This window comes from Somniosus microcephalus, chromosome 34 (assembly GCF_052327205.1).
Source record: "Somniosus microcephalus isolate GS21.2 chromosome 34, FLI_Smic_1.0, whole genome shotgun sequence".
Classification (NCBI taxonomy): Eukaryota; Metazoa; Chordata; class Chondrichthyes; order Squaliformes; family Somniosidae; genus Somniosus; species Somniosus microcephalus.
Window position 1 is genome coordinate 7007542 of NC_141020.1, and position 22235 is coordinate 7029776.

The 22235-nt window shown below is 50.8% G+C and overlaps 1 protein-coding gene across 1 annotated transcript in view; it reads left to right on the forward strand.

Moving 5' to 3' along the window:
• The window catches only part of LOC147096699 (ras and Rab interactor 3-like), a 41475-nt gene extending 20270 nt beyond the window's left edge, over positions 1-21205 (forward strand). The window contains 6 exon segments of the mRNA XM_085973296.1: positions 355-741; positions 1877-2620; positions 9626-9931; positions 12954-13085; positions 15303-15466; positions 17705-21205. Coding sequence (XP_085829422.1) covers positions 355-741; positions 1877-2620; positions 9626-9931; positions 12954-13085; positions 15303-15466; positions 17705-18067 — 2096 coding nt within the window. The 3' untranslated portion in view covers positions 18068-21205.
• Positions 21206-22235: the final 1030 nt, after the last annotated feature.

Sequence of the window (22235 nt, forward strand, 5' to 3'; positions counted from 1 at the left end):
TACTCGGGCATGGGCCCAGCTTGCGCAGGACATTCTTAACAGGAACTAGTGAAGGACACAACTAGACCTCCATGTTGTAACACAGTTGATTAAAGCTTTGTTTAACGCTTAGGCCAAGTGCCTAGTAGTTTTCTTACGTCAATTATCACGTTGCTGTTTGTGGGAGCTTGCTGTGCGCAAATTGGCTGCCGCGTTTCCTACATTACAACAGTGACTACACTTCCAAAATGCACTTCATTGGCTGTAAAGCGCTTTGGGACATCCTGAGGTGGTGAAAGGCACTATAGAAATGTGAGTCTGTCTTTTTTAGTGGAACTGTTTGTCTCAATGAATCTCTTCCTTGTTTCCGTCCAGTGTTTTGGGACTCGCCATTCAACCAGAAGCAGGACGGGTTCTGCCAGGGAACCAGCAGCAATGTCATGGAGGTCAACCCAACCTTGGAGCTCCTGAAACAGCAGCACTTGCCGATGTGTTCCATCCAGGTCAGGGCGGAGAACGGGGCGCTCTTCTTCATCAACCCCCTTTTCCTGAAGGAGCACGGAGAGGGCTGGTTCGCCCAGACGCCTGTGCGGGGGCACACCTTCAGGCACTCCAGACTGGCGACAAAATGCCGGAAACCGTCGGCGAGCTGCGACGCCAGCCCCGTTCCTCCGCAAGAGCCCCAGGAGGCGGCGGAGAGGACGGGCAGCGACAGGTCGGATTCTGGAAAAAGCTTGGAAGAAGAAGAGGAAATATTTAAAGGTAACCAGCCTTCTGCGGTTTTGATTTAAAGGAGGTGCCCATCGGAGAGTTTGGGGGGGTGGTCAGTTGGCACTCTGTGCATCTTGGGCTTGAAGTCACAGAGAGTTGGATGAAAGTTTGTTCCGCCTGTCAGCGGCAGAAGTCCTATGTGAAATGAGTCTAAGGTCACCTCAAACTAATTCCTGCTGGGAATCCTAACACAATTCCCAGTGTACATCTCAACCCAATTCCTACTGGGCAACTTAATCCTGGGATGAGAGGGTTGTCCTATGAGGAGAGATTGAGTAGACTGGGCCGATACTCTTTCGGAGTTTAGAAGAATGAGAGGTGATCTCATTGAAACATATAAGATTCTGAGGGGGATTGACAGGGTAGACGCTGAGAGGATGTTTTCCCCTGGCTGGAGTGTCTAGAACCAGGGGTCACAGTCTCAGGATAAGGGGTCGGCCATTTAGGACTGAGATGAGGAGGAATTTCTTCACTCAGAGGGTGGTGAATCTTTGGAATTCTCTGTCCCAGAGGGTTGTGGAGGCTCAGTCGTTGAGTATATTCAAGGCAGAGATCGATAGATTTTTGAATATTAAGGGAATCAAGGGTTATGGAGATAGTGCAGGAAAGTGGAGATGAGGTAGAAGATCAGCCATGATCTCATTGAATGGCGGAGCAGGCTCGAGGGGCCGAATGGCCGACTCCTGCTCCTATTTCTTATGTTTAACAGGTTGCAACATGAATTGCATCGAAGGTACGGCACAGAAACAGGCCATTCGGCCCAACTGGTCCGTGCCGGTGTTTATGCTCCACACGAGCCTCCTCCCACCCTCTTCATCTCACCCCATCACCATATCCTTCTATTCCTTTCTCCCTCATGTGTTTATCCAGCTTCCCCTTAAATGCATCTACACTATTCACCTCAACCACTCCCTGTGGTAGCGAGTTCCACATTCTCACCACTCTCTGGGTAAAGAAGTTTCTCCTGAATTCCCTATTGGATTTATTAGTGACTATCTTATATTTAAGGCCCCTAGTTCTGGTCGCTCCCAGAAGTGGAAATATCTTCTCTACGTCGACCCGATCGAACCCTTTCATAATCTTAAAGACCTCTGTAATGATTCTGACTCCTGTGCTTTGTTTGAAGGTCCGACCTCTGGCACAGAGCAGGACACCGCCTCGGACCACGCCTTGACAGCCTTGAGGAGGAAGAACTTCACCCGCCGCGCTGCCTGGAGCTGGGGCGACGACTCGGAGTCCGATCTTCCGCAGCGGAAGAGTGCGGAGGAAGAGCGAGCGAGGCCCCGGAGCGCCGGGATGGAGACGGGAGCGCGGGAGAGCCGCACGCTGCCGGCGCACTACCGCGCCTCCTGGCTGGAAGGGGGCGTTCAGGGCACGCCGGTGACCCTCAAGAAGTCCCACTCGGAGACCTCCCTCTTGGCCTGCGACAGCCCACCGCTGCCGCCCATCTCCGAGCTGGACTCGCTGTCGATCAGCAGCATGGAGGACGAGAGCGACGGGCCAAGCTCGGCGCAGAAGCAGCAGCAGCAGCAGCAGCAACAGCAGCAGCACAAACGGCACTCCTGCACCCTCACCGACAAGGTCAGGTACCGCCTGTCCGCCGTCAGCCACGCCTTCACCGGCCTCGTGTCCACGGACCGCCGGATCAGGAACAAGATCGTGGAGCTGGCGCAGGACAAGGGCTCCTACTTCGGCAGCCTCGTGCAGGGCTTCATCGCCTACACCACCAAGAACAAGGACAAGCAAGCGAGCAGCACCGAGATGCTGCAGGGGGTCCACCACATGATCACCAGCCTCCGAAACTACCTGTTGCAAAGCTCGGAGCTCACCCGCATCCTAGACCTGTCTGACCACGAGGAGTGCAATACAGGTAATCACAGTTGACAGCAATTTTACACAGAATTACATCGGATGTGCCGCACAGAAACCGGCCAATCGGCCCAACCAGGCCATGCCGGTGATCAGCCATGATCTCATTGAATGGCGGAGTAGGCTGGAGGGGCTGAATGGCCTACTCCTGCTCCTATCTTCTATGTTATGCTCCACTCGAGCCTCCTCGAGGGGCTAAGTGGCCTATTCCTGCTCCTATTTCTTATGTTCTCCCATTCTTCCTCATCTCACTCTATCAGGGTAACCCTCTATTCCCTTCTCCCTCTAGCCTCCCCTTAAATGCCTCTACGCTATTCACCTCAACCACTCCCTGTGGTAGCGAGTTCCCCATTCTCACCACTCTCCGGGAAAAGAAGTTTCTCCTGAATTCCCTATTGGATTTATTAGTGACTATCTTATATTGATGGCCCCGCATCATTGCTCTTCTCCACAACTTGTACTTATTTAGCGCCTTTAAGGTAGAGAAACATCCCGAGGGGCTTCACAACGAGCGTAATCGGACAACATTAGACTCCGAGCCACATAAGGGTATAACTGCATCTTAAGTTCCTGTCCTACTACACTTCTGGTGCAATTGCTTATTTCCATGTGTCTTAATTAGTGAGGATGGGTTTCTTCTTCTTAGGCAGTCCCTCAGAACCGAGGATGACTTGCTTCCACACTAAAAATGAGTTCCCAGGTGACTGATGAGTCCAATGCCGGGACCTACAGTCTCTGTCACAGGGTGGGGCAGACGGTGGTTGAAGGGGCGGGTGGGTGGGGTGCTTGGGTTGACGTGCGCTCCTTCCGCTGTTTGCGCTTGGCTTCTGCTTGCTCCCGGCGAAGAGACTCGAGGCGTTCGGCGCCTTCCCGGATGCTTCTCCTCCACTTTGTGCGGTCTTGGGCCAGGGAGGATGGGTTTACGGTGAACTAATACATCAATTTCTGTTTTATTTCAGCCTTTTGGGGGGTGGGGGGGAAATCATAGGATTACACAGGACATACGGCCCAGATACAGGCCATTCGGCCCAACCAGTCCATGCCGGCCTTTATGCTCCACTCGAGCCTCCGCCCGTCTTTCCTCATCTAACTCTATCAGCGTAACCCTCTATTCCCTTCTCCCTCATACGCTTGTCCAGCCTCCCCTTAAATGCATCGATAGTATTCGCCTCAACCACTCCCTGTGGTAGCGAGTTCCACATTCTCACCACTCTCTGGGTAAAGAAGTTTCCTCTGAATTCCCCTATTGGATTTCTTGGTGACTAGCTTATATTGACGGCCTCTATGACATGACAAACAAAAGTCGCTGGCCTTGTCACCGGTCTATATTTGAGTTGCCAGCTTTTGCTGGTCTTCTGCAGCCGCAGGGCACAGCTGCAAAGAAACTGGTGGTTTTCCTGGAAGTCACGTTACTGGACAGATAGAAACACGTGTTCATTCATTCACTTCCTGCCCACGAACGTCATCTGACGGTTGAGCGGCCAACCTTGAAGCCGCACTGCGTATATAAGCTATAAAGGCAAGTCTAAATATAGCGGGGGGAGGGGGTTCGACAACCTTCCAGGATTGCCCTGGAGTCTCCAGGAATTGGAGATCGATCTCCCGGGACACAGCTGCGAGCAAAAATCCAGGGAGAAAAAAATCCTAGAGGGCAATAAATAATACATAAGAACATAAGACGTAGGAGCAGGAGTCGGTCATTCGGCCCCTCGAGCCTGCTCTGCCATTCAATAAGATCGTGGCTGATCTGATCTTGGCCTCAACTCCACTTCCCTGCCCCCTCCCCATAACCCGCGACTCCCTTATCGTTCAAAAATCTGTCTATCTCCACCTTAAATATATTCAATGACCCAGCCTCCACAGCTCTCTGGGGAAGAGAATCCCAAAGATTCACGACCCTCTGAGAGAAGAAATTCCTCCTCATTTCTGATTTAAATGGGTGCCCCTTTATTCTGAGACTGTGCCCCCGAGTTCTAGATTTTCCCACGAGGGGAAACATCCTCTCTGCATCTACCCTGTCAAGCCCCCTTCAGAATCTTATATGTTTCAATAAGATCACCTCTCATTCTTCTAAACTCCAATGAGTATAGGCCCAACCTGCTCAACCTTTCTTCAGACATAATTATGAGGTTTTTTTTCAATTTCCAATTAAAAATTTGGAGGGCGGGGTGGTGGAGGGGGCTGCGGGAAGGCTGTTTGTTGGGGTGGGGGGCGGTTGGAGGTGAGAGGTCATGTGATGAGACCTCCAGGGATTCGCCCAACTGGAGTTGGCGACCCAAGTTTCAGCAGATCACCCGACCCCTCTGATGCCCCTGTTGACCGGAAGGGTCCGACCAGTCGCGGCGTTTGGTTACCAAGAGCGATAGAAGAGGCGGCACTTTGGCAAATAGTCGGAATCTTGAGTTTTTCAGGAGGAGCACGAGCGATAAAGGTTTTTATATTTGTGCTCGTCAAGTGAGGGCTGGCAGGTGCCGAGAAATTGGTCCCTTTCAGGGGAGGGGAAGTGGCACCGTGTGACGAGGTCTGGTATTACTCCTCTGGGGGGCAAAATCGGGTCGCGCCCCGAAAAAGTTAGTGCCCCGCGCCCGAAATTCTCTAGTAGCGCCCCAAGAAGGGATGGGGAGGGGCCTAGCGCAGCGCAACCCGGGGCTCAGCTGGGCCACCAGGGGTCGGAGTGCCGGCACTCCGCGGGGGCAGGTGCTGGCAGGTGGCCAGCAACAAAAATGGCCGCCCGGCACCTCCCCTTTAATTTGCGCTGCCCCAGCCGCATGTATGTCCCCCCCCACCGACCCCATCGGACATAGCGTCCAGTGGTAAGCCAGGGGGCGCGACCGAAGATCGCGGCCGGGTCTCGAGCGGGGCGCTGCGCACGGCGATGACGTCATCACTGGAGGCGCAGCGCCACGGGGCGCTAACAGTTACCGCCACCGCTAAACTCCCGCTGAATTTCGCGGGAGGTGTTAGCGGCACCGCGCCCAGGCGCTAGCTGCTTTGTGCCCTCTTAGTGCCCCCTTAGGGCACTAACGGGACGCGCAAATCAACCAAATTTTTCCCCCCTGATGTTTTTAAGGATTTAAAATAAACTGGCTAACCTTGTTTGAGAGAATAGCAAACTCTGGGTTTCTTACTCATATTGAACAGTTCCAATTCTAAACTGATGAGGACATTCAGAGAGCAATTGCAACTGCTTGCAAATTTCGGGCTCCGGGTCAGGGACTGGTTTTCTTTCTCTTTATTCTCAATTTTTTTTAAAGAGCCCCTTCCCCAATTTTCCAGTCTTGTTTATTAATCTGGTCCCTTTTACAAGACTCCACTAGGCCCATATCCAAGCCATAATCTGGGCCTCATGGATAACACTCTACAAAGCCCACATTCAAGTCATAATTTAAGCTTCATTCATAAGACTCCGCGAGGCCTATATCCAAGCCTGGCCAACAGGTATAAAACACTGGTTCGGCCTCAACTGGAGCATTGTGTCCAATTCTGGGCACCGCACTTTAGGAAGGATGTGAAGGCCTTAGAGAGGGTGCAGAGGAGATTGACCAGAATGATTCCAGGGATGAGGGACTTCAGTTATGTGGATAGACTGGAGAGGCTGGGGTTGTTCTCCTTACAGCAGAGAAGATTAGGGGGAGATTTGATAGAGGCGTTCAAAATCATGAGGGGTCTGGACAGAGTAGATAGAGAGAAACTGTTCCCATTGGCGGAAGGGTCGAGAACCAGAGGACACAGATTTAAGGCGATTGGCAGAAGAACCAAAGGCGACATGAGGAAAAACTTTCTTACGCAGCGAGTGGTTAGGATCTGGAATGCGCTGCCTGAAAGGGTGGTGGAGGCAGATTCAATCGTGGCTTTCAAAAGGGAGTTGAATAAGTATCTGAAGGGGAAAAAATTTGCAGGGCTACGGGGAAAGGGCGGGGGGAGTGGGACTAGCTGAAGTGCTCTCGCAGAGAGCCGGCACGGGCTCGACGGGCCGAATGGCCTCCTTCTGTGCTGTAACCATTCTATGATTCTATGAGACCCTGGTTTGTAGTTTTGTTGTTTCAGTACACTAGATTGTAATTTGTTCCATAGTTAATTATTTGGGAGAACTATTTCCCCTTAACATCTTTGGCTTTTTTTCTGAAGAGTTGGTCTGGAGATTTTACTGTTGGTTTCAATGGTTTAGGAACGGGCAAAATTGGCCAGGCTTCTTCGTCCGGACTGCCATCTAGTGACTCCCGCTGGGGTGTGCAGGTCAGGTGAGAACACGGTTCGGCTCACCTGTGATGCCACCCCTGCCCGAATGGCCTGTTTAACCCTCACTGGGCCTGAAGAACGACTCCAGAGCAGTGGGCAACTGGCACCTGAGGACTCCGAACCCACTCAGAGTTCCCAGCTCCAAGAGACCAGTGGAAAAAATTGGGGAAGGGGCTCTCTCAAAAAAAAAAAATTGAGAAAGAAAGCCAGTCACTGACCTGGAGCCTGAAATTTACAAGCAGTTGCAATTGCTCTCTGAATGTCCTCATCAGTCCAGATACAGTGACAATGACCTGGGTTTGCCTGTTTAGATCACTTAATGGCACAGTTTTAAAGAGTGTGCAGGGACAGAGGGACCTGGGAGTTAATGTGCATAGGTCCCTGAAGGTGGCAGGACATATTGAGAGAGTGGTTAACAAAGCATATAGGGTCTTGGGTTTCATAAATAGAGGTACAGGTAGACTACCCTTTATCCGAACTTCCGAAAACCGAAACCCTCTAAAAACCGAAGGTTTTTTCGGTCAGCGTAAGTCGTGCGCACGACATGACCAGAGTGGCGCACGACCCCCCGCGGACCCCCGCCGACCCCCCCTGCCGACCCCGACCCCCGCCGACCCCCCTGCTGACCCCGACCCCCGCCGACCCCCCCCGCGGACCCCCGCGGACCCCCCTGCGGACGCCCGCCGACCCCGACCCCCCCCACGGACCCCCGCCGACCCCCCCGCCGACCCCCGCCGACTTACGCTGAGCAGAGGGTCAGCGTAAGTCGTGCGCACGATCCCCCGCCGACCCCCCCGCGGAACCACCTGACTCTCTTCCAAAGGCTCGAAAGCAACGAGAGCTCTGAGCCCGCGGCGGTGCCGGCCCCTGTTCCGACCGAGCACGACGACCTGTTGGTGGAAATGCAGAACTTCATTGCATTCCAGGCTAGCAGCGACGGACAAGCCACGACTGCGGACCCCCCCGCCGACCCCCGCCGACCCCCCCACGGACCCCCGCCGACCCACCTTCCGAAATCCGAAATTTTCCAAAAACCGAAACACGGCTGGTCCCGAGGTTTTCGGATAAAGGATAGTCTACCTGTATTGAGTACAAAAGTAGAGAAGTTGTGCTGAACCTTTATAAAGCGCTGGTTAGGCCACAACTGGAGTATTGCGTCCAGTTCTGGTCACCACACTTTAGGAAGGATGTGAAGGCCCTCGAGAGGGTGCAGAGGAGATTTACCAGAATGGTTCTGGGGATGGGGGATCTTAGCCACAGGGACAGGTTGGAGAAGCTGGATTTGGTTTCATTAGAGCAAAGGAGGTTGAGGGGTGATTTGATAGAGGTGTACAAGATTGTGACGGGTTTGGATAGGCTAGACGGGGAAAGGCTGTTCCCACTAATTGAGGGTACAAGGACTAGGGGACACAGATTTAAGGTTTTGGGCAAGAGATACAGGGGGGGATGTGAGGAAAAACTTTTTTACACAGTGAGTGGTGAGGACCTGGAACTCGCTGCCGACGGAAGTGGTGGAAGCGGAGACACTCGATGTTTTCAAGGGGAGACTGGATAGGCACTTGAGGGAAATAAACTTGCAGGGCTACGGGGATAGAGCGGGGGAATGGGACTGACTGGATTGCTCTACAGAGAGCCGGCACAGACTCGATGGGCTGAATGGCCTCCTTCTGTGCCGTTATGACTCTATGACTTTCTCATGGGGAATACTTGAGTAGTGGCCTTTGTTATAAATCTCATCATCATAAAGAAACTACTCATGAAATAACGCTGGACGGCCAGCTGGTGGCGCCGTCCAAGGAGTATAAATACTCGGACGTGGGCCCAGCTTGCCCAGGGACATTTTGTAAGACAAGGAACTAGTGAAGTACAACTAGACCTCCATGTTCTGAAACATAGAAGATAGGAGCAGGAGTAGGCCACTCGGCCCCTCGAGCCTGCTCCGCCATTCAATGAGATCATGGCTGATTATCCAAACTCGGTACCCTGTCCCTGCCCCCCCCCCCCACATCCCCCGATCCCCCCAGCCCTAAGAAATATATCTAACTCCTTCTTGAATATATTTAATGAATTGGCCTCAACTGCCTTCTGTGGCAGAGAATTCCACAGGTTCACCACTCTCTGGGTGAAGAAATTCCTCCTCATCTCAGTCCTAAATGGCTTACCCCTTATCTTTAGACAGTGACCCCTGGTTCTGGACTCCCCCGCCATCAGGAACATCCTCCCTGCATCAAGTCTGTCTAGTCCTGTTAGAATTTTAGAAGTTTCAATGAGATCCCCTCTCATTCTTCTAAACTCCAGCGAATATAAGCCCAATCGACCCAATCTCTCCTCATACATCATTCCTGCCATCCCAGGTATCAGTCCGGTGAATCCTTGCTGCACCCCTTCCATGGCAAGAACATCCTTCCTCAGACAAGGCGACCAAAACTGCACACAATACTCAAGGTGTGGTCTCACCAAGGCCCTGCACAACTGCAGCAAGACATCCTTGTTCCTGCCACGAAGGCCAACACACCACCCGCCCCCTCAACCGCCCGCCCACCCTCAGTGACTGGCGCACAAGGACACCCAGGCCCCGCCGCACCTCCCCTCCTCACAGCACACACGCCCACCCAGCCCCGCGTCGCCCGCAAACCCGGAGACAACAAGTTGATTATGCTCGAACCATGTGCGTAGTGAGTTTTATAACGTCAGCCTTAATGGAGTCCTCCCAGAGAAGGTTTTCCTCATGACCGTGTGTGTGTGTCTCTCTCGCTCTCTCTCTCAGACGCAGTCATCGAGAAGTCCTTGCTGAAGTGCGTTTTGAAGCCTCTACGGGACCACATCTACTCGAGCCTCCTCGACTTCCATACCAAGGACGGCTCCCTGAAGAAGCTGAAGGACAGCCAGCTGGTCTTGCAGAGCCAGAGCCTGGCAGAGCTGGGCGTGATGGCCGGCGTGCCCGATGCCGTGGGCCTGGAAAAGATCCAGCAGAGACTCAACGCCATGCACTCGGCCTATTCACCCTGGAAGAAGGTGGCTCAACTCCTGAAGGCCTGCAAGCTTATTTATGAAGCAATGACTGGCACATCAGGTGAGAAGGGCACAATTTCAAAAACTTGCAGATGACACGAAACTTGGAAGTGTAGTGAACAGTGAGGAGGAGAGCGATAGACTTCAGTAAGACACAGACAGGCTGGTGGAATGGGCGGACACGTGGCAGATGAAATTTAACGCAGAAAAGTGTGAATTTTGGTAGAAAGAATGAGGAGAGGAACATATAAATTAAAGGGTACAATCCTGAAGTGGGTGCACAAACAGAGAGACCTGGGGGTTGAAGGTGACAGGGCAGGTTGAGAAAGCAGTTGAAAAAGCTTACGGGATCCTGGGCTTCATAAATAGAGGCATAGAGTACAAAAGTGTGGAAATTATGATGAACCTGTATAAAACACTGGTTCGGCCTCAACTGGAGTATTGTGTCCAATTCTGGGCACCGCACTTTAGGAAGGATGTGAAGGCCTTGCAGAGGGTGCAGAAAAGATTGACGAGAATGATTCCAGGGATGAGGGACTTCAGTTACGTGGATAGACTGGAGAAGCTGGGGTTGTTCTCTTTAGAGCAGAGAAGGTTGAGAGGAGATTTGATGGAGGTGTTCAAAATCATGAGGGGTCTGGACAGAGTAGAGAGAGAGAAACTGTTCCCATTGGCGGGAGGGTCGAGAACCAGAGGACACAGATTTAAGGTGATTGGCAGAAGAACCAAAGGCGACATGAGGAAAAAGATTTTTACTCAGCGAGTGGTTAGGATCTGGAATGCACTGCCTGAAAGGGTGGTGGAGGTTGACTCAATCACGGCTTTCAAAAGGGAGTTGGATAAGTACCTGAAGGAAAGAAATTTGCAGGGCTACGGGGAAAGGGCAGGGGAGTGGGACTCGCTGAAGTGCTCTTGCAGAGAGCCGGCATGGGCTCGAAGGGCCGAATGGCCTCCTTCCGTGCTGTAACCGTCCTCTGATTCTAAGGAGCCATAAAGCCTCTTTTCAAGGTGGCCTAGTGGTTAACAGCAGCACCCGACGTAATACCAGATTCCTGAAAACAGTCGCCCCCCAGTTCAAATTCCCACTAAAAGACAGACTTGCATTTCTACAGCGCCTATCACGGCCTCCCAAAGCGCTTTACAGCCAATGAAGTACTTTTTGAAGTGTAGTCACTGTTGTAATGTGGGAAACGCGGCAGCCAATTTACGCACAGCAAGATCCCACAAACAGCAATGCGATACTGACCAGATCATCTGGCTTTTTTTTTTAGTGATGTTGGTTGAGGGACAAATATTGGCCCCAGGAAGAACTCCCCCCCCGCCCCTCCCTGCTCTTCTTCGAAATAGTGGCCGCGGGATCTTTCACATCCAGCTGAGAGGGCAGACGGCTTAACGTCTCTGAGGGAGTGCCGCACTGCCGGAGGTGCCGTCTTTCGGATGAGACGTTAAATCGAGGCCCCCGTCTGCTCTCTCGGGTGGGCGTAAAAGATCCCACGGCCGCTATTTAGAAGAAGAGCGGGGGGCGGGGGGGAGAGTTATAGAGGACGTGTAGTGAGGATGGAGTCGCTGTGGTCCTTGTCTGAGAGAAGAGGACATATCGGAGGCAAGATGCCAGTTAGTCAAGACCGCGATGAATTGCAGGCAACCCTGGTCTCGTGCTTTGCTTGGTTGTCTTATGGAGTCAGAACGGAATATTGCGGAGATTTTCCAGGATTTTCTGGGGTTTTTTTTTTAACCACTCCCAGGAGATGGTACGGTCGGGTTAATGTTCTCCCTAAGGTGCGCGGGGGCGCCACCGCACATCAATCGGGAGGTCCCGCGCAGGCTGCTCCGTTTTGGAAGATGCCGCTCCTGCCCGGCCGCTCAGCGCTGCAAAATTAAAGGGACCGCGCATGGAAAAAAAAAAAATTCAGCGGGAACAAAGACTGGTTGAACCGCGTGCGGACTGACGCGATCGACTGGCAGGGCGGGCTCGACAGGCCTCTTTGAGCTTTCTTGCCCTTTTTGTTCGGGGTTTCCACCGAACATCTGCCAGAGTTACGCTGGCGAAGTGGGGGAACCCCAGAGGAAATTCTTGGTGTTAAGCATCTCATATCCTGGCCAATTGTCCTGGGTCAATATTTATCCCTCAATCAATATCACTAAAAACAGATGATCTAGTCATTATCACCTTGCTGCTTGTGGGAGCTTGCTGTGTGCAAATTGGCTGCCGCGTTTCCCACATTACAACAGTAACTACACTCTAAAAAAGTACTTCATTGACTGTAAAGCGCTTTGAGACGTCTGGTGGTCATGAAAGGCGCTATAGAAATGCAAGTCTTTCTTTCACAGGAAGAAGCTAATTGTCTCTCCTGCTCTTTCCAACCTTGGTCATGTCCCGTACTCTGGACCTGTAGAAGTGCCTTACTTCTTAGCTCTGGGTAATGACTCAATACACACTTGGATTCATCAGACGGACAGGCCTTTTATTTCACTTCTTGCAAGGGGAATCAGCACCTCTACTCAAGGGGTGAGGCTACTATTCCAATGATACAGCGTAAGCGTTCCATATTTATACAGTGTAACAAACAAGTTTGATTGACATTCCTTTGTTCCTCTATCAGGATACATTTTAGATTAATCATCAGGTAGAAATAACATATTGACAGAAGGATCCTGGACACATAAGTCAACCGTTAATCTATAACAGGGCATGAATCGTGTAACCGGAGGTCCTCTTTAATCATATATTGGGAGGCTAGCTTTGCTTATGGTCACAAGTTATCAGGTCATTGGTACATCAAAGGAACTCATTATTTCACTTCTACATTCTCATTAGGTGGGCAGACATCTGTTCTTGGCTGTAGTTCAAGTACGTGCAATAGCTCTAGTTACACATCGACACTTGCCCAGTGTCAAGTCTGAAAACTTTTACCCAGCAAGCACTTGAAATTAACCCCTTATATCATGTAGATTTCCTCAGACCTCGCCTCCGTTTCTGTAGTTTACGGTATCCTGTAATCCTCTGGAGGTGTGACACCCTCCTACATGTCTATTATACAAGCTGCTCTGTCACATAACGTTACCCAAATTCTCTGTTACAGGGAAGCCTTACGGAGCAGATGACTTCCTACCTGTGTTGACCTACGTTCTGGCAAGCAGCAACATTACAAACCTCTCCCTCGATGTGGAATACATGATGGAGCTTCTAGACCAAAACCAGCTACAGGGTGAAGGTAAAGCAAATCCATCTATCTCCTAAAATACAGCCACATTATACTCCACAACAGCATGCAATCCCAGGCTTTGCTAAGTCCCCGATGGGCCGCTGATGCCCAAGTCTTCTCCGATTTCAAAACCCCAGATTTCACTGGGTTAATGGGCTCGTGGCACTGAAGGGAAAGAGGGAGTCCTGTTCGTAGGGCGAGCAACACGGGCAACGACGGGCAACACGGGCTTAGTAACAGGCTGTTCGCATGTGGTTTCTCACAGTGCACTCTCCACGAGCGCTGCTCCCTTCACTCTCCGTTCCTCGCTCCCTTCCTCCCTCTTTCCTCTCTCCCTTCCTCCCTCCCTCTTTCCTCTCTCCCTTCCTTCCTCTTTCCTCCCTCTTTCCTCTCTCCCTTCCTCCCTCTTTCCTCTCTCCCTTCCTCCCTCTTTCCTCTCTCCCTTCCTCCCTCTTTCGCTCCCGCCCTCTTTCTCTTCCCTTCTCAACCTCCCTCTTTCCCTCTCACCCTTCCTCGTCCTCCCTCTTTCTCTTCCCCTCTCTCCCTCCCTCCCTCTCACTGGGGTAGATCCTGAACTTTGTGCGATTGTGTAAAATAGGTGACAGCGAGTCGGCCGCCCGATTTACGTCTGTCCCGATTTTTATTTCCATTTAACCGGGAATCGATTTATGGATTGAGTCATGGAGTTTAATCAATCAGTAAGATATACTTGAGGTTCAAAGGTAGAATTAGAGAAAGCTTTTGTTAAGGCTTTGTTTTGGCCAAGATTCAACTTTGGGTTTAGACCTGGAATTAGAGGAGGTTCAGTTAAGGCCTAGAATTTGGCTCGTGTGGAGCATAAACAGCAGCACAGACCAGTTGGGTTGAATGGCCTGTTCCTGCGCTGTAAATTCAGTGTCACTCTGTTAGTGTCGGCTGTGGCTCAGTGGGCAGCACTCTCTCCTCTGAGTCAGAAGGTTGTGGGTTCAAGCCCCACTCCAGAGACTTGAGCACAAAAATCTAGGCTGACACTTGCAGTGCTAAGGGAGTGCCGCACTGTCGGAGGTGCCGTCTTTTGGATGCAACGTTAAACCGAGGCCCCGTCTGCTCTCTCATAGAAACATAGAAGATAGGAGCAGGAGTAGGCCATTCGGCCCCTCGAGCCTGCTCTGCCATTCAATGAGATCATGGCTGATCATCCAAATTCAGTACAGGAAACTTTGGTTTATCCGGAGGTTGTATGTCCGGAAACCTCGATCTAACGGCAGAAATCAGCAGCCGTTTTGGTTAGGTTTTTTTTCTTCTCCTAGCATTTTTTTTTAACAGTCAGGCTCTGGAAAGCATCTCTGTAGCTTAGCAACAGCTTCAGAGACGCTTCCAAGGTACAGGCCGAGTGTTTACAAGCTGTTGCTAAGCAACAGTGTTTGTTGTCAGATACGGAGATGAAAACCTCCGTATCCTTCAACATTAGCGCTGGTCTGTCCGGAAGTTTTGATAGATCGGCAGCAGCTCGGTCCCGTCGGTGCTGGATATCGCGAAGTTTCCTGTACCCTGTCCCTGCCTTCTCTCCATATCCCTTGATCCCTTTAGCCTTAAGAAATATATCTAACTCCTTCTTGAATATATTTAATTCTTGGGTGGACGTAAAAGATCCCATGGCGCTATTTCGAAGAAGAGCAGGGGGGGTTTTCCCCGGGTGTCCTGGGCCAATATTTATCCCTCAACCAACATCACTAAAACAGATTATCTGGGTCATTATCACATTGCTGTTTGTGGGATCTTGCTGTGCGCAAATTGGCTGCCGCGTTTCCTAAATTACAACAGTGACTACACTTCAAAAAGTATTTAATTGGCTGTAAAGCGCTTTGGGACATCCGGTGGTCGTGAAAGGCGCTATAGAAATGCAAGTATTTCTTTAAGGGCTAAATTAAGACTTGATTTCAACCTAGTATTAGATAGAAATAAAAACAGAAAATGCTGGAAACACTCAGCAGGTCGGGCAGCATCTGTGGAGAGAGAAACAAGAGTTAACGTTTCAGGTCGATGACCCTTCGTCAGAACTGTTGTCAGTATTAGATAGAGCAAGGCCTTAGTTAAGGCCTTGAGTTTGAGCAGGGTAAGGCCTCGGCAGTGGAATGGTCTAAAGTAGAGCTCAGGGATAGGTTTAAATGTTAACGGAATGCAGGCTGGATGAACTGAACAACCTCTACCTGTTCTTGAACATCCTTGTTTTCACTCCCTGTCCAGGTGGATATTATTTAACGACAATGTTTGGGGCCCTGTACCACATTAGCAACTTCCAGCCCAGGCTGCTAACCCGACAGATAAGTGACGAGGCCAAGTCTTCGATTCGCCAGTGGAGGAGGAGAAGGACGTTGCATCACACCCAGTCCAAAAGGCGGTCAGCACAGGTGGGTCTCACTGGCAGTGTGGGGCTCCGCATACAACTATACTGCCCCTGGAGTGGAGTTACTGGGAGCCCATCACCCCCTGTGCTCACTGACCTACACTGGCTCCCGGTCCGGCAACGCCTCGATTTAAAAATTCTCGTCCTTTGTGTTCAAATCCCTCCACGGCCTTGCGCCCTCTCTCCCTATCCCTGTCACCTCCTCCAGCCCCTACAACCCTCCCGGGACCTCCGCACTCCTCCGATTCTGGCCTCTTGTCAATTTTCAGCCCTCCACCTCTGCCGGCCGTACCTTCACTCTGGAATTCCCTCCCTAAACCGGGGGCTACGGTGCTGCACAGCCCTGGTCTCCATATAATGAAAAGGATGTCGAGGCACTGCAGAAGGTGCAAATAAAGATTTACTAGAATGATATCAGAGCTGAGGGGTTGTACCTATCAGGAAGGATTGAACAGGCTGGGGGCTCTTTTCTGCATATAAGACAAGGCTGAGGGGTGACCAGATAGAGGTTTTAAGATTATGATGGGGTTCGATAGGGTAGACGTAAAGAAGATATTTCCACTTGCAGGGGAGACCAGAACTAGGGGCCCTCAATATAAGATGGTCACTAATAAATGCAATAGGGAATTCAGGAGAAACTTCTTTACCCAGAGAGTGGGGAGAATGTGGGACTCGCTACCACAGGGAGTGGTTGAAGCGAATAGTATCGATGCATTTAAGGGGAAACTAGATAAACACATGAGGGAGAAAGGAATAGAAGGTTATGGTGATGGGGTGAGATGAAGAGAGGGTGGGAGGAGGCTGGTGTGGAGCATAAACTCCGACACGGACCAGTTGGGCTGAATGGCCTGTTTCTGTGCTGTGAACACTGTGTAATACAGGGACTGTGATTGTCACACCATTGTGGTGTCTCTGGCTGTTGGACAAAGTCGCAGATGGGGTTGAGCTACATCCAGTTGGCCAGCCTTGTCCAAACCAGGGGTCATAGACCATTTCAGGGGTTCAAACTTTGGCCGATCCACCTCACGATGCCCAGGTAACTCAAACCTACATTTCTTACTCACTGGGTTGTCCTGGAGTTTTGGAAAGTTGGGCTGTTCTTGGCACTGTTGCCTCACTGGAGGAATAAGCCTTAAATCAGAATACCAAGATCTGTTTAATCAGCCACTTGAGATATGCGCAGATTAATGGGAACAGAGATTGAAACTTCACACAAAAGCAAAATACCGCAGATGCTGGAAGTCTGAAATAAAAACAGGAAACACTCAGCAGGTCAGGCAGCATCTGAAGAGAGAGAGAAACAGTCAACGTTTCAGGTCGATGACCCTTTGTCAGAACTGGAAAAAGTTAGAGATGTAACAGGTTTTTAAGCAGGTGCGGGGGCAGGGAAAGGGAGGAGGTGAGGAAAGAGCAAAAGGGAAGGTCTGTGATAGGGTGGAAGGAAGGAGAGACTTAGAGACAAAAGGGACGATGGTGCGAGGCGAGAGGAGACGGTGACGGGACAAGTTAAGAAACAAAAGATGGTTCTAGAGGAGATGTAAATGGGAATGGCAGAATCATCAACAGCTGACATCTGGGAAAAAGGGGGCAGAGGTTATAATCTGAAATTGTTGAACTCGATGTTGAGTCCAGAAGACTGTAAAGTGCCTAATCGAAAGATGAGGTGCTTGATGTAAGAAAACTACTAGTCACTTGTTCTAAGCGTTAAACAAAGCTTTAATCAACTGTTTTACAACATGGCGGTCTAGTTGTGTCCTTCACTAGTTCCTGTTAAGAATGTCCTGCGCAAGCTGGGCCCGTGCCCGAGTATTTATACTCTCCCTGGACAGCGCCACCCACAGGTCGCTCAGTATTATTTCATAAGTCTTTCTTTCATGAATGACTGATTCATGTCAGTGCTGTTCCTCGAGCTTAGGTTGAGCTTCGTTGGAACAGTGCAGGAGGCCGAGGACGGAGAGGTCAGAGTGGGAGCGGGAGCGGCGAATTATACTTCACATGTAGCCGCAAGGTTCCACGGCGCACGCCTAAAATGGGCCAGAGACAAAAATCTCGGACATTTCTGCGTGAATTTCCGCTGCAGCCCCTCCAAGGCCTTCCTGAGGCACGGTGCCCAAACCTGAGTCTCTCTCGTGAGAACTGATGGGATCTACCCATCCTTACCGTGAACTGAGGCGCGAACCGTTGGCGGTATGTGATGTTGCAAAGGCTAACTCTAACTCAATCTTCTCCTCTTGTCCTAAAGGATTTGCTCCACGTTTCTCTACGGGAGCCCTGCTCGGACCAGGCCACCATCTTGGCTCCGGCCCACATGAGCGTGACGGAGGTGCGGAAGGCCTGCGCCGAGAAGTTCGAAGTGCCGGACCCGGAGAGTTACGGCCTCTTCGCGGTGAGGGGTGACGCTTACCAGCTGCTGGAGGAAGACTCCTGCCCTCAGGTGGTCAAGGAAGACCTGCGGCAGAAAGCGGGGCCGCCATTTTATTTCGTGTACGGACCCAAGGACAGGACTGAACCGCCCCAATCTCCGTTGGGGGTAACAGCTGACCCCGTCGTGATAAGTTGCCCTGGGACTGAATCCGAGGGATTTGCAGGGGCCGCTTTGCTTTGAACTGTAAGAAATGTTGAGATGGGACAACTCCTTCCTGGGCTGTAGGAGCGAGCTTACGTGTTCCTGGGCAGGACCAGCGGAGCGTAGGAACAATGCCATTCAGCCCCTCGAGCCTGTTCCGCCATTCACATGGCTGATCTGTATCTCAGCTCCATCCGCCCGCCTTGCCTCCATAATATGGATGGGTGTTTCGGTGTTGTTGGAGGGAGGGGCAATAATATAGATGCCGGTCTCGGTAAAGCATTCCATGTTTGTGTGGGAAAAGGAATATTCTTTCTTCCTCCTTCGCGTGATCCTCAGTCGGTGCCCTCTTTTTAAAATTCATTCCTCCGATGTGGACGTCGCTGGCATTTATTGCCCATCCCTAATTGCCCTCGAGAAGGTGGTGGTGGGCCGCCTTCTTGAACCGCTGCAGTCCGTGTGGTTAAGGTGCTCCCACAGTGCTGTTAGGGAGGGAGTTCCAGGATTTTGACCCAGCGACGATGAAGGAACGGCCGATTATATCTCCAAGGCAGGATGGTGTGTGACTTGGAGGGGAACTTGGAGGTGGTGGTGTTCCCATGCACCTGCTGCCCTTGTCCTTCTAGGTGGAAGAGGTCGCGGGTTTGGGAGGTGCTGCCGAAGAAGCCTTGGTGAGTTGCTGCAGTGCCTCTTGTAGATGGTGCACACTGCAGCCACGGTGCGCCGGTGGTGGAGGGAGTGAATGTTGTTACTGATCACTGATTACTAATTCACTATCTGGCAGAACCAACCTCTCGCTATTGACCCACTCAAAAACCTTTCAGAATTTCGAGAACCTCTACAAGATCCTGGACATTCTCTGTTCAAGTGAAAAGAGCCCCAATTTTTCGGGTCTTATTGACATAATAGCCTCTCTTTCCTGGTATCACGCCAATGAATGTTCCTTGTCCCCATCACATTGGCTCCTAGATCCTTCTGTTACTGAAATGCCCAGATTGCACACAATACTCCAACTCTGGCCAACCCCACGTCTTCTACAAATTCAGCATTATTTTTTAAATGTGGGTGTCGCTGGCAAGGCCGGCATTTATTGCCCATTCTTAGTTTCCCCGAGAAGGTGGGCGATGGGCCATGTCCTTCAATGTGACTGTATTATGGCCGAGTGGCCAGATGTGCAGAGGCTTCAAGGGGATCTCGACAGGCTCAGTGAGTGGGCGAGAACATGGCAGATGGAATATAATGTGGATAAATGGGAAGTTATCCACTTTGGTAGAAAAAACAGAAAGGCAGAGTATTTCCTAAATGGGGAAAGATTGGGGAATACAGATGCTCAAAGGGACCTGGGTGTCCTTGTACATGAGTCACTGAAAGTGAATGTGCAGGTGCAGCAAGCCATCAGGATGGCAAATGGTATGCTGGCCTTCATTACAAGAGGATTTGAGTACAGGAGTAAAGAAGTCTTACTCCAATTATACAGGGCCTTGGTGAGACCACACCTGGAGCACTGTGTACAATTTTGCTCTCCTTACCTAAGGAAGGATATACTTGCCATAGAGGGAGTGCAACGAAGGTTCACAAGATTGATTCCTGGGATGGCGGGGCTGTCGTATGAGAAGAGATTGAGTAAACTAGGCCTGTATTCTCTTGAATTCAGAAGAATGAGAGGGGATCTCATTGAAGCATACAAAATTATTACAGGGCTTGATGGGGTGGATGCTGGGAGAATGCTTACCTTGGCTGGGGAGTCTAGAACCAGGGGCCACAGCCTCAGGATAAAGGGTCGGCCATTCAGGACTGAGATGAAAAGAAATTTCTTCACACAGAGGGTGGTGAATCTTTGGAATTCTCTACCCCAGAGGGCTGTGGAGGCTCAGTCATTGAGTATATTCAAAACAGAAGTCGATAGATTTCTGACTAGTACGGGCATCAAGGGATATGGCGATAGGGCCGGTGAATGGAGTTGAGGCAGAAGATCAGCCATGATCTCATTGAATGGCGGAGCAGGCTCGAGGGGCCGAATGGCCGACTCCTGCTCCTATTTCTTCTGTCTTTATGTTCTTATCACTTCTCAGGGCGCCACCAGCCAACCACATTATGTGGGACAGGAGTCTGGTACAGACCAGACTGGATAGGTGGAAGGCTCCCGTCCTCAGGAGGTTCATGAGATTGATTCCTGGGATGAGAGGGCTGTCCTATGAGGAGAGCTTGTGTAGATTGGGCCGATACTCTCTGGAGTTTAGAAGAATGAGAGGTGATCTCATTGAAATGTACAAGATTCTGAGGGGGATTGACAGGGTAGATGCTGAGAGGTTGTTTCCCCCCTGGCTGGAGTGTCTAGAACCAGGGGGCATAGTCTCAGGATAAGGGGTCGGCCATTTAAGACTGAGATGAGGAGGAATTTCTTCACTCAGAGGGCGGTGAATCTTTGGAATTCTCTCCCCCAGAAGGCTGTGGAGGCTCAGTCGTTGAGTATATTCAAGACAGAGATCGATAGATTTTTGGACTCTAGGGGAATCGAGGGATATGGAGATCGGGCGGGGAAGTAGAGTTGAGGTCGATGATCAGCCGTAATCTTATTGAATGGCGAAGCAGGCTCGAGGGGCTGAATGGCCTACTCCTGCTTCTATTTTTAAACAGAATAATTTAGAAGTTTTCAAGGTAATTTTTTCTGATGATGGTCCACAAATGACCAGATTTGTTGTCTGACCAGTTCTACCATCTAGTGAGGTTTGACAGATCGCGCCTTACATCTGCGCAACACCGGAAGGAACACTGTCGCTCCCTGTCCGTTCAGAGACAGCAAGAACATCCCAGAGGCCGTGAAATCCTGACCAATCTTAATTTATTTTTTAAGCTTTCGAAGAAATCTTTTGTACCCATTTCTCTCTCCGAGGAACAGCAGATTTGGAAGGTTCCGCTCTCCCGTGTTAAGCGGCGACATTCCTCGACCAGTTGCTGATTGTTTGACTACACGGTCCCGCTGGAGTGAAAGGTCCTTCACTGATCCTCCATGTTGGAGTGTGCGCCAGTGATTGCCTCCTCCCCGCCCAGCTGCCTACAGAACAAATCCCATTCTTTGAAAAGAAACTGTTCTAATATATCTCCAGTCACTTCTGTTCCTTATAAAACACAGAAGTATGTGGTAAATTGTACATTGTAATAAAACTATTCTTATTCCATCGTGCTTCATTTTCATTCCACTGCCTTCGACTCTACAACTTTTCAATATGGCGGCTCGCGTCTGCCTGAAAAATACAATCGGCGGGAATTTCCATACGGGTGTCTCCCGATCGGCCGGCGTAACTTTGGCGGAAACCCCATTTCCCGCAGTTTATCCAGGACTTCCGGCGCCTGACCGCAGAACCCCGTGGAAATTCCGGGCGTAACATATATATAATAAATTAAGATATATAAAAAAATACATATATATGAAATTATACAAATATAATAATAATAATTCAACTTTTATTGTCATTGTACAATGCACAAGTACATGAACAACGAAATGTGATCTTGCAAGCTCCCATGAGTCCAGTACAAATAACATTAACATTAAACGTAAATAGCACCGTCCTGGGAGAAGCAAAGCCGCTGCGTCTGTGCGCGCCGCCATTCCATTTCCACCATTCCTCCTGTCCGACAATCTTCAGCCCAACGCCCAGGCCTGCTCACCAGCCGCCCCTCCCGGGGCTCCTTCTGTGACCTTCTCACCAACCGCCCCTCCTCGGGGCTCCTTCTGTGACCTTCTCACCAGCCGCCCCTCCCGGGGCTCCTTCTGTGACCTTCTCACCAACTGCCCCTCCTCGGGGCTCCTTCTGTGACCTTCTCACCAACCGCCCCTCCTCAGGGCTCCTTCCGTGACCTTCTCACCAACCGCCCCTCCTCAGGGCTCCTTCCGTGACCTTCTGCACCTGGTTTTACCCTGATGGTCGCTCCTCCAGGTACTAACCAGGCCTGGCTCTGCTTAGTCTTCCAAGCCTTAGCCAGTGACCCTGTCCCTCATCCCAGGAACAGGGCAAGTTAAAAAAATATCTATAAATATACACTTACCCAAGACGGTGGTCTGGTGGTTCAGAGTCCGACTGCAACACTCAGCGTGATGATATGTCGCAAAGAACAAGAGGCAGCGTCTTGGAGGTGGTGCAACGAAGGTTCACCAGATTGATTCCTGGGATGAGAGGGCTGTCCTATGAGGAGAGATTGAGTA